Source organism: Hemitrygon akajei, chromosome 17, assembly GCF_048418815.1.
Source record: "Hemitrygon akajei chromosome 17, sHemAka1.3, whole genome shotgun sequence".
Classification (NCBI taxonomy): Eukaryota; Metazoa; Chordata; class Chondrichthyes; order Myliobatiformes; family Dasyatidae; genus Hemitrygon; species Hemitrygon akajei.
In genome coordinates, this window is record NC_133140.1 from 1,620,435 (window position 1) to 1,636,791 (window position 16,357).

Sequence of the window (16,357 nt, forward strand, 5' to 3'; positions counted from 1 at the left end):
AGTGAAGAGGGAAACAGCAGACTGTGCCAGTGGAAAGGGAAACAACAGACAGTACCAGTGGAGAGGGAAACAGCAGACAGTACCAGTGGAGAGGGAAACAGCAGACAGTGCCAGTGGAGAGGGAAACAGCAGACAGTGCCAGTGGAGATGGAAACAACAGTGGAGAGGGAAACAGCAGACAGTACCAGTGGAGAGGGAAACAGCAGACAGTGCCAGTGGAGAGGGAAACAACAGACAGTGCCAGTGGAGAGGGAAGCAACAGACAGTGCCAGTGGAGGGGGAACAACAGACAGTGCCAGTGGAGAGGGAAACAACAGACAGTGCCAGTGGAGAGGGAAGCAACAGACAGTGCCAGTGGAGAGGGAAGCAACAGACAGTGCCAGTGGAGAGGGGAAACAGCAGACAGTGCCAGTGGAGATGGAAACAGCAGACAGTGCCAGTGGAGAGGGAAACAACAGACAGTGCCAGTGGAGAGGGAAACAACAGACAGTACCAGTGGCGAGGGAAACAACAGACAGTACCAGTGTCGAGGGAAACAACAGACAGTGCCAGTGGAGAGGGGAAACAGCAGACAGTACCAGTGGAGAGGGGAAACAGCAGACAGTACCAGTGGAGAGGGAAACAACAGACAGTGCCAGTGGAGATGGAAACAACAGTGGAGAGTGAAACAACAGGCAGTACCAGTGGAGATGGAAACAACAGACAGTGCCAGTGGAGATGGAAACAGCAGACAGTACCAGTGGAGAGGGAAACAACAGACAGTGCCAGTGGAGATGGAAACAACAGTGGAGAGGGAAACAACAGGCAGTACCAGTGGAGATGGAAACAACAGACAGTGCCAGTGGAGATGGAAACAACAGATAGTACCAGTGGTGAGGGAAACAGCAGACAGTACCAGTGGAGAGGGAAACAACAGACAGTGCCAGTGGAGATGGAAACAACAGTGGAGAGGGAAACAACAGGCAGTACCAGTGGAGAGTGAAACAACAGACAGTGCCAGTGGAGATGGAAACAACAGTGGAGAGGGAAACAACAGGCAGTACCAGTGGAGAGGGAAACAACAGGCAGTGCCAGTGGAGAGGGAAACAACAGACAGTACCAGTGGCAGGGGAAACAACAGACAGTACCAGTGGCAAGGGAAACAACAGACAGTGCCAGTGGAGAGGGCAAACAGCAGACAGTACCAGTGGAGAGGGAAACAACAGACAGTGCCGGTGGAGAGGGGAAACAGCAGACAGTACCTGTGGAGAGGGAAACAGCAGACAGTGCCAGTGGAGAGGGAAACAACAGACAGTGCCAGTGGAGAGGGAAACAACAGACAGTGCCAGTGGAGATGGAAACAACAGTGGAGAGGGAAACAACAGGCAGTACCAGTGGAGAGGGAAACAGCAGACAGTGCCGGTGGAGAGGGAAACAACAGACAGTGCCAGTGGAGAGGGAAACAACAGACAGTGCCAGTGGAGATGGAAACAACAGTGGAGAGGGAAACAACAGGCACTACCAGTGGAGAGGGAAACAGCAGACAGTACCAGTGGAGAGGGAAACAGCAGACAGTACCAGTGGAGAGGGAAACAGCAGACAGTGTCGGTGGAGAGGGGAAACAACAGTGGAGAGGGAAACAACAGGCAGTACCAGTGGAGAGGGAAACAGCAGACAGTACCAGTGGAGAGGGAAACAGCAGACAGTACCAGTGTCGAGGGAAACAGCAGACAGTACCAGTGGAGATGGAAACAACAGTGGAGAGGGAAACAACAGACAGTACCAGTGAAGAGGGAAACAGCAGACAGTACCAGTGGAGAGGGAAACAGCAGACAGTGCCGGTGGAGAGGGGAAACAACAGACAGTACCAGTGGAGAGGGAAACAACAGACAGTGCCAGTGGAGATGGAAACAACAGTGGAGAGGGAAACAACAGGCAGTACCAGTGGAGAGGGAAACAGCAGACAGTACCAGTGAAGAGGGAAACAGCAGACAGTACCAGTGGAGAGGGAAACAACAGACAATGCCAGTGGAGATGGAAACAACAGACAGTGCCAGTGGTGAGGGAAGCAACAGACAGTGCCAGTGGAGAGGGGAAACAGCAGACAGTATCAGTGAAGAGTGAAACAACAGACAGTGCCAGTGGAGAGGGAAACAACAGGCAGTACCAGTGGAGATGGAAACAACAGACAGTGCCAGTGGAGATGGAAACAACAGTGGAGAGGGAAACAACAGACAGTATCAGTGGAGAGGGAAGCAGTAGACAGTACCAGTGAAGATGGAAACAACAGACAGTGCCAGTGGAGAGGGAAGCAACAGACAGTGCCAGTGGAGAGTGGAAACAGCAGACAGTATCAGTGAAGAGGGAAACAACAGACAGTGCCAGTGGAGAGGGAAACAACAGGCAGTACCAGTGGAGATGGAAACAACAGACAGTGCCAGTGGAGATGGAAACAACAGTGGAGAGGGAAACAACAGACAGTATCAGTGGAGAGGGAAGCAGTAGACAGTACCAGTGAAGAGGGAAACAGCAGACAGTACCAGTGGAGAGGGAAACAACAGACAGTGCCAGTGGAGAGGGAAACAACAGGCAGTACCAGTGGAGATGGAAACAACAGACAGTGCCAGTGGAGATGGAAACAACAGATAGTACCAGTGAATATGGAAACAACAGACAGTACCAGTGGTGAGGGAAACAACAGACAGTGCCAGTGCAGAGGGGAAACAGCAGACAGTACCAGTGGAGTGGGAAGCAGCAGACAGTGCCAGTGGAGAGGGAAACAACAGACAGTTCCAGTGGAGAGGGAAACAACAGGCAGTACCAGTGGAGATGGAAACAACAGACAGTGCCAGTGGAGATGGAAACAACAGTGGAGAGGGAAACAACAGGCAGTACCAGTGGAGATGGAAACAACAGACAGTGCCAGTGGAGATGGAAACAACAGATAGTACCAGTGAATATGGAAACAACAGACAGTACCAGTGGAGATGGAAACAACAGACAGTACCAGTGGCGAGGGAAACAACAGACAGTGCCAGTGGAGAGGGGAAACAGCAGACAGTACCAGTGGAGAGGGAAACAGCAGACAGTGCCAGTGGAGAGGGAAACAACAGGCAGTGCCAGTGGAGAGGGAAACAACAGGCAGTACCAGTGGAGATGGAAACAACAGACAGTGCCAGTGGAGATGGAAACAACAGTGGAGAGGGAAACAACAGGCAGTACCAGTGGAGATGGAAACAACAGACAGTGCCAGTGGAGATGGAAACAACAGATAGTACCAGTGAATATGGAAACAACAGACAGTACCAGTGGAGATGGAAACAACAGACAGTGCCAGTGGAGATGGAAACAACAGATAGTACCAGTGAATATGGAAACAACAGACAGTACCAGTGGAGATGGAAACAACAGACAGTACCAGTGGCGAGGGAAACAACAGACAGTGCCAGTGGAGAGGGGAAACAGCAGACAGTACCAGTGGAGAGGGAAACAGCAGACAGTGCCAGTGGAGAGGGAAACAACAGACAGTGCCATTGGAGAGGGAAACAACAGGCAGTACCAGTGGTGATGGAAACAACAGACAGTGCCAGTGGAGATGGAAACAACAGTGGAGAGGGAAACAACAGGCAGTACCAGTGGAGATGGAAACAACAGATAGTACCAGTGAATATGGAAACAACAGACAGTACCAGTGGAGATGGAAACAACAGTCAGTGCCAGTGGAGATGGAAACAACAGACAGTACCAGTGGCGAGGGAAACAACAGACAGTACCAGTGGAGAGGGAAACAACAGACAGTACCAGTGGAGATGGAAACAACAGACAGTGCCAGTGGAGATGGAAACAACAGATAGTACCAGTGAATATGGAAACAACAGACAGTACCAGTGGAGATGGAAACAACAGACAGTACCAGTGGCGAGGGAAACAACAGACAGTGCCAGTGGAGAGGGGAAACAGCAGACAGTACCAGTGGAGATGGAAACAGCAGACAGTGCCAGTGGAGAGGGAAACAACAGACAGTGCCAGTGGAGAGGGAAACAACAGGCAGTACCAGTGGAGATGGAAACAACAGACAGTGCCAGTGGAGATGGAAACAACAGTGGAGAGGGAAACAACAGGCAGTACCAGTGGAGATGGAAACAACAGACAGTGCCAGTGGAGATGGAAACAACAGATAGTACCAGTGAATATGGAAACAACAGACAGTGCCAGTGGAGATGGAAACAACAGATAGTACCAGTGAATATGGAAACAGCGGACAGTGCCAGTGGAGAGGGAAACAACAGACAGTGCCAGTGGAGAGGGGAAACAGCAGACAGTACCAGTGGAGAGGGAAACAACAGACAGTGCCAGTGGAGATGGAAACAACAGATAGTACCAGTGAATATGGAAACAACAGACAGTGCCAGTGGAGATGGAAACAACAGATAGTACCAGTGAATATGGAAACAACAGACAGTACCAGTGGAGATGGAAACAACAGACAGTACCAGTGGCGAGGGAAACAACAGACAGTGCCAGTGGAGAGGGGAAACAGCAGACAGTACCAGTGGAGAGGGAAACAGCAGACAGTGCCAGTGGAGAGGGAAACAACAGGCAGTACCAGTGGAGATGGAAACAACAGACAGTGCCAGTGGAGATGGAAACAACAGTGGAGAGGGAAACAACAGGCAGTACCAGTGGAGATGGAAACAACAGACAGCCAGTGGAGATGGAAACAACAGATAGTACCAGTGAATATGGAAACAACAGACAGTACCAGTGGAGATGGAAACAACAGTCAGTGCCAGTGGAGATGGAAACAACAGACAGTACCAGTGGCGAGGGAAACAACAGACAGTACCAGTGGAGAGGGAAACAACAGACAGTACCAGTGGAGATGGAAACAACAGACAGTGCCAGTGGAGATGGAAACAACAGATAGTACCAGTGAATATGGAAACAGCGGACAGTGCCAGTGGAGAGGGAAACAACAGACAGTGCCAGTGGAGAGGGGAAACAGCAGACAGTACCAGTGGAGAGGGAAACAACAGACAGTGCCAGTGGAGATGGAAACAACAGATAGTACCAGTGAATATGGAAACAACAGACAGTGCCAGTGGAGAGGGAAACAACAGACAGTACCAGTGGCGAGGGAAACAACAGACTGTGCCAGTGAAGAGGGTAACAACAGACAGTGCCAGTGGAGAGGTGAAACAGCAGACAGTGCCAGTGGAGATGGAAACAGCAGACAGTGCCAGTGGAGAGGGAAACAACAGACAGTATCAGTGGAGAGGGAAACAGCAGATAGTACCAGTGGAGAGGGAAACAACAGACAGTACCAGTGGAGAGGGAAACAACAGACAATGCCAGTGGAGATGGAAACAACAGACAGTGCCAGTGGAGAGGGAAGCAACAGACAGTGCCAGTGGAGATGGAAACAACAGACAGTGCCAATGGAGAGGGAAGCAACAGACAGTGCCAGTGGAGAGGGAAACAACAGACAGTGCCAGTGGAGAGGGAAACAACAGACAGTACCAGTGGAGAGGGGAACAACAGATGGTGCCAGTGGAGATGGAAACAACAGACAGTACAGTGGAGAGGGAAACAACAGACAGTACCAGTGGAGATGGAAACTGTGCGCTCTGGTCCTAAGCTCTTCCATTATAGAAAACTCCTCTCCACATCCACTGTCTAGGCTTTTCAATATTCAAAAGGTTTCAATGAGATCCCCCTTCATTCTTCTAAACTCCGGGCCCAGAGCCATCAGAAGTTATTCATGTGCTAATTCTTTCATTCCCAGAATCATTCTCATGAACATCCTCTGGACCCTCTTCAACCTCAGCATAACTTTTCATTGATAAAGAGCCCAAAACTGCTCACAGTACTCTGAAGTATGACCTGACAAATGCCTTATGAAGCCAAAGTATTACATCCTTGCTCTTATATTCTAGTCCTCTCAAAGTGAATTCTAACATTGTATTTGCCTTCCTCGCTACTGACTCAACCTGCAAGTTCGCCTCTAGGGAATCTTGCACAAGGACACCTAAGTCCCTTTGCACCTCTGCATTCTGAATTTGCTACTCATTTAGATAACACACCTTTGTTCCTTCTACCAAAGTGCATGATGAAATACTTCCCTACACTATATTATTTCTGCCACTTCTTTTCCCATTCCCCGAATCTGGCCAAGTCCTGCTTCCACAACATGACCTGCCCCTCCACCTATCATTGTATCATCTACAAACTTTGCCATAAATCCATCAACTCCATCATCGAAACCACTGACATATAATGTGAACAGAAGTGTTCTCAATGCCGACCCCAGTGGAACACCACTAGTCACTGCCACCAACCAGAAAAGGCCCCTTTATTTCCACTCTTTGCCTCTTGCCAGTCAGACAATCTTCTGTAGTACCATGGGCTCTTATTAAGCAGCCTCATATGTGGCATCTTGTCAAAGTCTTCTGAAAATCCAAGTAAACAACATCTACAAGCCTGATAGAGTTCTTTGAGGAGGTGACCAGGCATATAGATGAGGGTAGTGCAGTGGATGTGATCTACATGGATTTCAGTAAGGCATTTGACAAGGTTCCACACGGTAGGCTTATTGAGAAAGTCAGAAGGCATGGGATCCAGGGAAGTTTGGCCAGGTGGATTCAGAATTGGCTTGCCTGCAGAAGGCAGAGGGTCTTGGTGGAGGGAGTACATTCGGATTGGAGGGTTGTGACTAGTGGTGTCCCACAAGGATCTGTTCTGGGACCTCTACTTTTTGTGATTTTTATTAACGACCTAGATGTAGGGGTAGAAGGGTGGGTTAGCAAGTTTGCAGACGACACAAAGGTTGGTGGTGTTGTAGATAGTGTAGAGGATTGTTGAAGATTGCAGAGAGACATTGATAGGATGCAGAAGTGGGCTGAGAAGTGGCAGATGGAGTTCAACCCGGAGAAGTGTGAGGTGGTACACTTTGGAAGGACAAACTCCAAGGCAGAGTACAAAGTAAATGGCAGGATACCTTGGAGTGTGGAGGAGCAGAGGGATCTGGGGGTACATGTCCACAGATCCCTGAAAGTTGCCTCACAGGTAGATAGGGTAGTTAGGAAAGCTTATGGGGTGTTAGCTTTCATAAGTCGAGGATAGAGTTTAAGAGACGCAATGTAATAATGCAGCTGTATAAAACTCTAGTTAGGCCACACTTGGAGTACTGTGTTCAGTTCTGGTCACCTCACTATAGGAAGGATGTGGAAGCATTGGAAAGGGTACAGAGGAGATTTACCAGGATGCTGCCTGGTTTAGAGAGTATGGATTATGATCAGAGATTAAGGGAGCTAGGGCTTTACTCTTTGGAGAGAAGGAGGATGAGAGGAGACATGATAGAGGTGTACAAGATATTAAGAGGAATAGACAGAGTGGACAGCCAACGCCTCTTCCCCAGGGCACCACTGCTCAATACAAGAGGACATGGCTTTAAGGTAGATAGATAGATAGATAGATACTTTATTCATCCCCATGGGGAAATTCAACTTTTTTTTTCCAATGTCCCATACACTTGTTGTAGCAAAACTAATTACATACAATACTTAACTCAGTAAAAAATATGATATGCATCTAAATCACTATCTCAAAAAGCATTAATAATAGCTTTTAAAAAGTTCTTAAGTCCTGGCGGTTGAATTGTAAAGCCTAATGGCATTGGGGAGTATTGACCTCTTCATCCTGTCTGAGGAGCATTGCATCGATAGTAACCTGTCGCTGAAACTGCTTCTCTGTCTCTGGATGGTGCTATGTAGAGGATGTTCAGAGTTATCCATAATTGACCGTAGCCTACTCAGCGCCCTTCGCTCAGCTACCGATGTTAAACCCTCCAGTATTTTGCCCACGACAGAGCCCGCCTTCCTTACCAGCTTATTAAGACGTGAGGCGTCCCTCTTCTTAATGCTTCCTCCCCAACACGCCACCACAAAGAAGAGGGCGCTCTCCACAACTGACCTAATAAGGTAAGGGGAGGGAAGTTCAAGGGGGATATTAGAGGAAGGTTTTTCACTCAGAGTAGTTGGTGCGTAGAATGCACTGCCTGAGTCCGTAGTGGAGGCAGATACACTAGTGAAGTTTAAGAGACTGGATAGGTATATGGAGGAATTTAAGGTGGGGGGGGGTTATATGGGAGGCAGTGTTTGAGGGTCGGCACAACATTGTGGGCCGAAGGGCCTGTATTGTGCTGTACTGTTCCATGTTCTATGTTGTTCCGTTGTCAGTCCTGCCTGTTATTTCCTCAAAGAATTCAAAAGGATTTATCAGGCCTTGAAACCATGATGACATTGGCCTACTTTACGGTGTACCTCCAAGAACCCTAAAACCTCATCCTTAATAATGGACTTCAACATCTTTTCAGCCTCTGATATCAAGCTAACTGGCTTATAACTTCCTTTCCTCTGCCTCCCCGCTTCTTAAAGAGTGGAGTGGCATTTGCAATTTCACAGTCCCTCAGAACCATTCTAGAATCTAGTGATCCTTCAATGATCATAACTAATGCCTCCATAATCTCTTCATGTACCTCCTTCAGAACCCTGGGATGTAGTCCATTTGGTCCAGGTGAAATCTAACTTCAGACCTTTCAGCTTCCAAAGCAGCCTCTTGTTAGTAATAGCACCTACACTCGGCACGCACCCTGATGGAGTTCTGGCACACTGCTGGTGTCTTCCACAGTGAAGACTGACGCAAAATGCTTATTACATTCATCTGCCATTTCTTTTTGTCTGTCATTACTACCACTACAGCCTCACTTTCCAGTGGTGGGGATCTTCTCTTGCCTCTCTATTATTCTTTATATATTTGAAAAATCTTTTGAGATCCTTCTATGTCATTGGCTAGCTTACCTTTATATTTCATCCTTTCTCTCCTTATAGTTTTTCAGTTGCTTTCTGCTGCTTTTTAAAAGCTTCCCAAATCCCTAACTTCCCACTAATTTTGCTATATTATATGCCCTCTCTTCTGCTTTTGTGCTGTCTTTTACTTCCCTGTCAGCCATGGTTGCCTCATCATGCCTTTAAAATACCTTTTCATCTTTCAAATTGTTAATTGTTACGGGATACAGACAGACAGACAGATATACTTTATTGATCCCGAGGGAAATTGGGTTTTGTTACGTCATATGGAATAGTACTTTCTGCAGCAGCTGAAGATGCAGAAATGGTTTACCAGGGTGCTGGCTGGATTAGAAGGCAACTACTACCAGAAGTTGGACAAACTTGAGTTGTTCTCTCTGGCTTATCAAAGACTGAGAGGAGACCTGTTAGAAGTTTATAAAATTATGAAAGGAAGAGATAAACAGTCCTTTCGCCTGTTAGAACTGTCAAATACACCAGGACAGGGGGAAAGTTAAAGTTTTTACAGAGATTGTGGGTGACTGGAATGGCTGGTAGAGGGAAATGGCTGGTAGAGGGGAATGGCTGGTAGAGGGAAATGGCTGGTAGAGGGGAATGGCCGGTAGAGGGGAATGGCCGGTAGAGGGGAATTGCTGGTAGAGGGAAATGGCCGGTAGAGGGAAATGGCCGGTAGAGGGAAATGGCCGGTAGAGGGGAATGGCCGGTAGAGGGAAATGGCCGGTAGAGGGGAATGGCCGGTAGAGGGAAATGGCCGGTAGAGGGAAATGGCCGGTAGAGGGAAATGGCTGGTAGAGGGAAATGGCCGGTAGAGGGAAATGGCCGGTAGAGGGAGATGGCCGGTAGAGGGAGATGGCTGGTAGAGGGAAATGGCTGGTAGAGGGGAATGGCTGGTAGAGGGAAATGGCTGGTAGAGGGGAATGGCTGGTAGAGGGAAATGGCTGGTAGAGGGGAATGGCCGGTAGAGGGGAATGGCCGGTAGAGGGGAATTGCCGGTAGAGGGAAATGGCCGGTAGAGGGAAATGGCCGGTAGAGGGAAATGGCCGGTAGAGGGAAATGGCCGGTAGAGGGGAATGGCCGGTAGAGGGAAATGGCCGGTAGAGGGAAATGGCCGGTAGAGGGAAATGGCCGGTAGAGGGAAATGGCTGGTAGAGGGAAATGGCCGGTAGAGGGAAATGGCCGGTAGAGGGAGATGGCTGGTAGAGGGAGATGGCTGGTAGAGGGAAATGGCCGGTAGAGGGAAATGGCCGGTAGAGGGAGATGGCCGGTAGAGGGAGATGGCCGGTAGAGGGAATGGCCGGTAGAGGGAGATGGCCGGTAGAGGGAAATGGCCGGTAGAGGGAAATGGCCGGTAGAGGGAAATGGCCGGTAGAGGGAAATGGCCGGTAGAGGGAAATTGCTGGTAGAGGGAAATGGCCGGTAGAGGGGAATGGCTGGTAGAGGGAAATGGCTGGTAGAGGGGAATGGCTGGTAGAGGGGAATGGCCGGTAGAGGGGAATGGCCGGTAGAGGGAAATTGCTGGTAGAGGGAAATGGCCGGTAGAGGGGAATGGCTGGTAGAGGGAAATGGCTGGTAGAGGGGAATTGCCGGTAGAGGGAAATGGCCGGTAGAGGGGAATGGCCGGTAGAGGGGAATGGCCGGTAGAGGGAAATGGCCGGTAGAGGGGAATGGCCGGTAGAGGGGAATGGCCGGTAGAGGGAAATGGCCGGTAGAGGGGAATGGCCGGTAGAGGGGAATGGCCGGTAGAGGGAAATGGCCGGTAGAGGGGAATGGCCGGTAGAGGGAAATGGCCGGTAGAGGGGAATGGCCGGTAGAGGGGAATGGCCGGTAGAGGGAGATGGCCGGTAGAGGGAGATGGCCGGTAGAGGGAAATGGCCGGTAGAGGGAGATGGCCGGTAGAGGGAAATTGCTGGTAGAGGGAAATGGCCGGTAGAGGGGAATTGCTGGTAGAGGGAAATGGCCGGTAGAGGGGAATGGCCGGTAGAGGGAGATGGCCGGTAGAGGGAAATTGCTGGTAGAGGGAAATGGCCGGTAGAGGGGAATTGCTGGTAGAGGGAAATGGCCGGTAGAGGGGAATGGCCGGTAGAGGGGAATGGCCGGTAGAGGGAAATGGCCGGTAGAGGGAGATGGCCGGTAGAGGGGAATGGCCGGTAGAGGGAAATGGCCGGTAGAGGGGAATGGCCGGTAGAGGGGAATGGCCGGTAGAGGGAGATGGCCGGTAGAGGGAGATGGCCGGTAGAGGGGAATGGCCGGTAGAGGGAGATGGCCGGTAGAGGGGAATGGCCGGTAGAGGGGGATGGCCGGTAGAGGGGAATGGCCGGTAGAGGGAAATGGCCGGTAGAGGGGGATGGCCGGTAGAGGGAGGTGGCCGGTAGAGGGGAATGGCCGGTAGAGGGAGATGGCCGGTAGAGGGAGATGGCCGGTAGAGGGAAATGGCCGGTAGAGGGAAATGGCCGGTAGAGGGGAATGGCCGGTAGAGGGAAATGGCCGGTAGAGGGGAATGGCCGGTAGAGGGAAATGGCCGGTAGAGGGGAATGGCCGGTAGAGGGAAATGGCCGGTAGAGGGGAATGGCCGGTAGAGGGGAATGGCCGGTAGAGGGAAATGGCCGGTAGAGGGGAATGGCCGGTAGAGGGAAATGGCCGGTAGAGGGGAATGGCCGGTAGAGGGGAATGGCCGGTAGAGGGAAATGGCCGGTAGAGGGGAATGGCCGGTAGAGGGGAATGGCCGGTAGAGGGAAATGGCCGGTAGAGGGGAATGGCCGGTAGAGGGGAATGGCCGGTAGAGGGAAATGGCCGGTAGAGGGAAATGGCCGGTAGAGGGAGATGGCCGGTAGAGGGAGATGGCCGGTAGAGGGGAATGGCCGGTAGAGGGAAATGGCCGGTAGAGGGGAATGGCCGGTAGAGGGAAATGGCCGGTAGAGGGGAATGGCCGGTAGAGGGAGATGGCCGGTAGAGGGAGATGGCCGGTAGAGGGGAATGGCCGGTAGAGGGAAATGGCCGGTAGAGGGGAATGGCCGGTAGAGGGAAATGGCCGGTAGAGGGAAATGGCCGGTAGAGGGGAATGGCCGGTAGAGGGAAATGGCCGGTAGAGGGGAATGGCCGGTAGAGGGGAATGGCCGGTAGAGGGAAATGGCCGGTAGAGGGGGATGGCCGGTAGAGGGGGATGGCCGGTAGAGGGAGATGGCCGGTAGAGGGGAATGGCCGGTAGAGGGAGATGGCCGGTAGAGGGAGATGGCCGGTAGAGGGAAATGGCCGGTAGAGGGGAATGGCCGGTAGAGGGGGATGGCCGGTAGAGGGAAATGGCCGGTAGAGGGGAATGGCCGGTAGAGGGAAATGGCCGGTAGAGGGGAATGGCCGGTAGAGGGAAATGGCCGATAGAGGGAAATGGCCGGTAGAGGGGAATGGCCGGTAGAGGGGGATGGCCGGTAGAGGGAAATGGCCGGTAGAGGGGAATGGCCGGTAGAGGGAAATGGCCGGTAGAGGGGAATGGCCGGTAGAGGGGAATGGCCGGTAGAGGGGAATGGCCGGTAGAGGGGAATGGCCGGTAGAGGGAAATGGCCGGTAGAGGGGAATGGCCGGTAGAGGGAAATGGCCGGTAGAGGGGAATGGCCGGTAGAGGGGAATGGCCGGTAGAGGGAAATGGCCGGTAGAGGGAGATGGCCGGTAGAGGGAGATGGCCGGTAGAGGGAGATGGCCGGTAGAGGGAAATGGCCGGTAGAGGGGAATGGCCGGTAGAGGGGAATGGCCAGTAGAGGGGAATGGCCGGTAGAGGGGAATGGCCGGTAGAGGGGAATGGCCGGTAGAGGGGAATGGCCGGTAGAGGGAGATGTTCATGAGGCTTTTGGATATGCAAGGAATGGAAGGATATTCAGGGAGAAGAGATTTAGTTCAGCTGAGCATTGTATTTGGACCGACATCATGAGCCAAAGGACTGTTCCTGTAATGTTCCATTGTAAATTCTATCTTCTTCTTCTTTGTCATCGAAGATAACTGTAAGTTTCTTTCCACAGGTTGAAAATGCCGAATTCCTGGTGGACAAGAGTATCACCGTCCACCCAGCCTCCCCAGGAGGCTCAGAAGTGAGTGTGGACGTGACCTATGAGCCTCTGCAACTCGGTGAATCCAGAGCCATTCTCAACATTGTCTCTCCCATTGGGGGCAAGTACAGCATACCCTTGTTTGGCCTGTGCCTACCCGCCAAACCTCAGGGCCCCTTCACTATTCGAGCCGGTTCCAGCACTTCCATCCCATTTAAGAACGTCTTTCCGCAGGTCAAGACCTTCTCCTTCCAGCCGGACAATCCCATGTTTGCCTGCAAGTCCACAGAGACACTTCGGCCGAAGAAAAGCCACTTTGTGACTGTCAGCTTTGAAGCAAGCGCTAACACTCCAAAATCACCCGTCATCGGCAAGTTGGTGGTGTCCTGTCCGCAGTCAGAGGGGACGTCCACTGTGATATCTTGGATCTATTACCTAAAGGGAGTTACTCCAGATAAATGAGAGGGGACACCTCTCAATGATCTCCAATTTAAAGCTCAGATTGGATCGAATTCTTCTCAGTGCAAAGTTATCATTGGGACTGGTCTTATTGCAATGTGTGTATGGTTAGTCAATCTCATGAGCCATTGCAATGTCACTAATAAGCACCAAAGCTTGAAATGATCTGGGTCATTTTAGCCCTATGTCACAATTAACTTGCTGCATCTATTCTTGCTTATCATTCACATCTAAAGGCATCATACCTTCAGCAAAAGAGATGTCATTAAGTTATCATTAAACTTTATTAATAGGCCATACTACCAAACATGTTACTTTTTATTTTTATAATTCAATTCAGCTTTAGCACAAAAAAAAACTTTTATTATTGTCTCATCATTTCTCTCTCTAAGCCTTACCACCTACCACTGAGCCAACAAGTAGTCACCATCTTCTCCATTTTGGTTGGAGTTCTAGGTCCAGGCCCCATCTGTTCTGGCTCCTTTCCTTTCAACATCAGATAATCAGATTTCTCTAATGCTTACAAGTAATTTTTTTCTTATTTTCTCCAGTGATGTGACAATATGCATCAATAATAAACATCTATCCTTCTTGCTTAGTTTGGATCGATAATCTGTCATTTTAAATGCATGCAATAAATAAAATAGTATTAGATTGCTCACTATCTGTTTTGGGTTAATTTTTTCATACAGTTGTCACAAAGAGGATTTGTACCATCCCCACTCTCTCATCCAGTCACAGAGAGTACTTCAGCAGTGACTCAAGGACCTTGTTCCCCCTCTGGTGGGGGGAGAGCGTGCTGAGTGAATGCAGAGTACTGGGAGCTCATTGTGTATTCAGCCCCTGGTTCAATCCTTCAACTTGTGTTCTCTGCCAAACTCCTGGGATGTGAAATGGAAGGAGAATGTCTGTCAAACCAAGGAGTTAGATTTCGAGCCAATCACTGGTTTGTTACTAGGTTCTCAAAGCAAGCCTCTTGTAAAGAGTAAATGCTAAACTCTGGTTCGTACTTCGACAGGCAACAGGGTCCTTTGCCATCTGTTGATTTTTTTTGCCTCAGTGCAAGAGCCGTTAAGCACAGCATTAATTTTCTCAAGTAGGATTAGCTTCTCAATCTGAGCTTAACCGCAGGAATCACCAAGTTATCTTACTGTCCTACACTGGTGAGGATGCACCCACTCAGCAGCATTGTGACAGCATCACCTGTGCAAGACATGGCAGAGACATCTGAAATAATGAGGGGTGCAGATAGAGAAGGTGGAAGGGAACATTTCCCTACACCAGAGTTCGGTAAAACCACAGATCGTAGGGTAAGAGGGCCGAAATTTAGTGGGGGAGATCTGGTGGGACACTTTTTTATCCAGAGAGGTGACTACCTGGAAAGAGTGGTGGAGGCAGAGTCATTGGAGAACCATTTAGATGACCACTTCAATCCTCACACTTCGGCAGCTGTGGGTTGAGAGTGGGAGATGGACAATACAGATAGGTGTTCACCGGTCAGTGTGGAATCGGTGGCTCAAATTGCCTGTTTCCATGCTTTGTGACTTTGGAACTACGCTGGAAGCAGTAGTGTGGATCTAACATCGTAACACAGGCAGGGAGAAATGTCCACAGTGCTCACAAGAAAGCTTGTCAGTTGGCCAGGACTTACCTACTGACAGTCCAACTCAAGCCACTCCAGCAAGATGAACAACAAAAATAAGAGAGAACCCATTATCCACTGGTTCCCAGTCCAATCACATCATTCCCATTCCCCCTTTCACTTACATGCCCTTCAACTCCTGTGTGACTTTCTGTAACAGGGTAATTTACAGTGGACAATTCATCCATCAAAACCAAAAATACCTGAAGACAGGATATAGGTCAAGTCTGTGCAGATGAGAATCTTGGTTGGCATAAACTAGTTGGGCTGAAAGGGTTGTTTCTGTGCTGTATGATTCTACGACTCTAAAACCAGAAAATACTTGAAGCACTCAACAGGTTGGGCCGAATTTGTGGGACAATTTAAGGTGTGATTGTGTTTGGTACCCTGGTCACAAAGCCCTTTAAGCTGTGTCTGATATGGGCATCTGCAGGTACCCTCTCTAAAGGGAGGTTGTGTTGTGAACACCTGCTCTGAGAGGACTGGCTTACTTCCCTGTCTAGTTTCTGCAATGAGGCCTAGCTGCCAATGCCCACTGCTTGAGTGGTAGGGATCCCTCCCGACAAAGGTGAAGATACTTCTAGCTAATGGCTTGATATATTTTTAATGGAACATGTTTAAATTTAAACAAATAGTTCTTAACCCACATTTAACACTCACAGAAGATTTCTGATTTATACAAGTTTTCTGAATTTCGTAAGATTTATCAATTACAAAGTATTTCCAAACTCAGGTACAATTGTACTTCCTACGCCACTCAGGAAACTTAACATCTCAGCCATGTCCTGATGAGTTTGTACTCAACCATCATCGAGAGTGTTGTGACCACCTCTGTTACCGTTTGGTTTTCCACTCTCTCCTCCCTCTCCAAGTCCAGGTGGCAGCGAGTGGTCCACTCAGTGGAGAAGATCATTGACTGTCATCGCCGAAGTGAAGAAAAGAGCTGAAAAAATTACTACTGATTCCTCCCACCCTAGCAATCATCTATTCACCAAATTGGCATCAAGGTGATGCTTCAAGGCTACACGACATCTCCAAAGCTGCTTTCCGGCAGCTATCCAGCTTCTCAACCAAACTCACCCTAAATGTCCCTGCACAACATCTGTTGAACGATCTTTCCTGCTGCCTTTGTTCTGTCGATAATGGTTGAGTCTGTTCATATGTTTGCATTTATTTAAGTTTGAGTATTGGCATTTGCAGGTGTGACTGTAAGGAAAAGTGTTGTTTGTTTGTGGCTGTTTGCACTATTGTCTTGTGAACTGTTGGCTGCTATTGTGTTGTCTGTTGTGGTATCGTCCTGTGTTTTATGCTTGACACCAAACCACAATCGGTTCTGGCAGTAACGTGATTCTGATTCCGATTCTTACAATATACCA

The 16,357-nt window shown here is 49.6% G+C and overlaps 1 protein-coding gene across 1 annotated transcript in view; it reads left to right on the plus strand.

Moving 5' to 3' along the window:
- LOC140740438 (hydrocephalus-inducing protein-like) overlaps positions 1 to 14,000 on the plus strand; it is a 579,330-nt gene extending 565,330 nt beyond the window's left edge. The window contains exon 70 of the mRNA XM_073069569.1: positions 12,854 to 14,000. Within this exon, the coding sequence (XP_072925670.1) occupies positions 12,854 to 13,342 (489 nt within the window). The 3' untranslated portion in view covers positions 13,343 to 14,000. The remainder of the gene's footprint in view (positions 1 to 12,853) is intronic.
- The last annotated feature ends 2,357 nt before the right edge of the window (positions 14,001 to 16,357 follow it).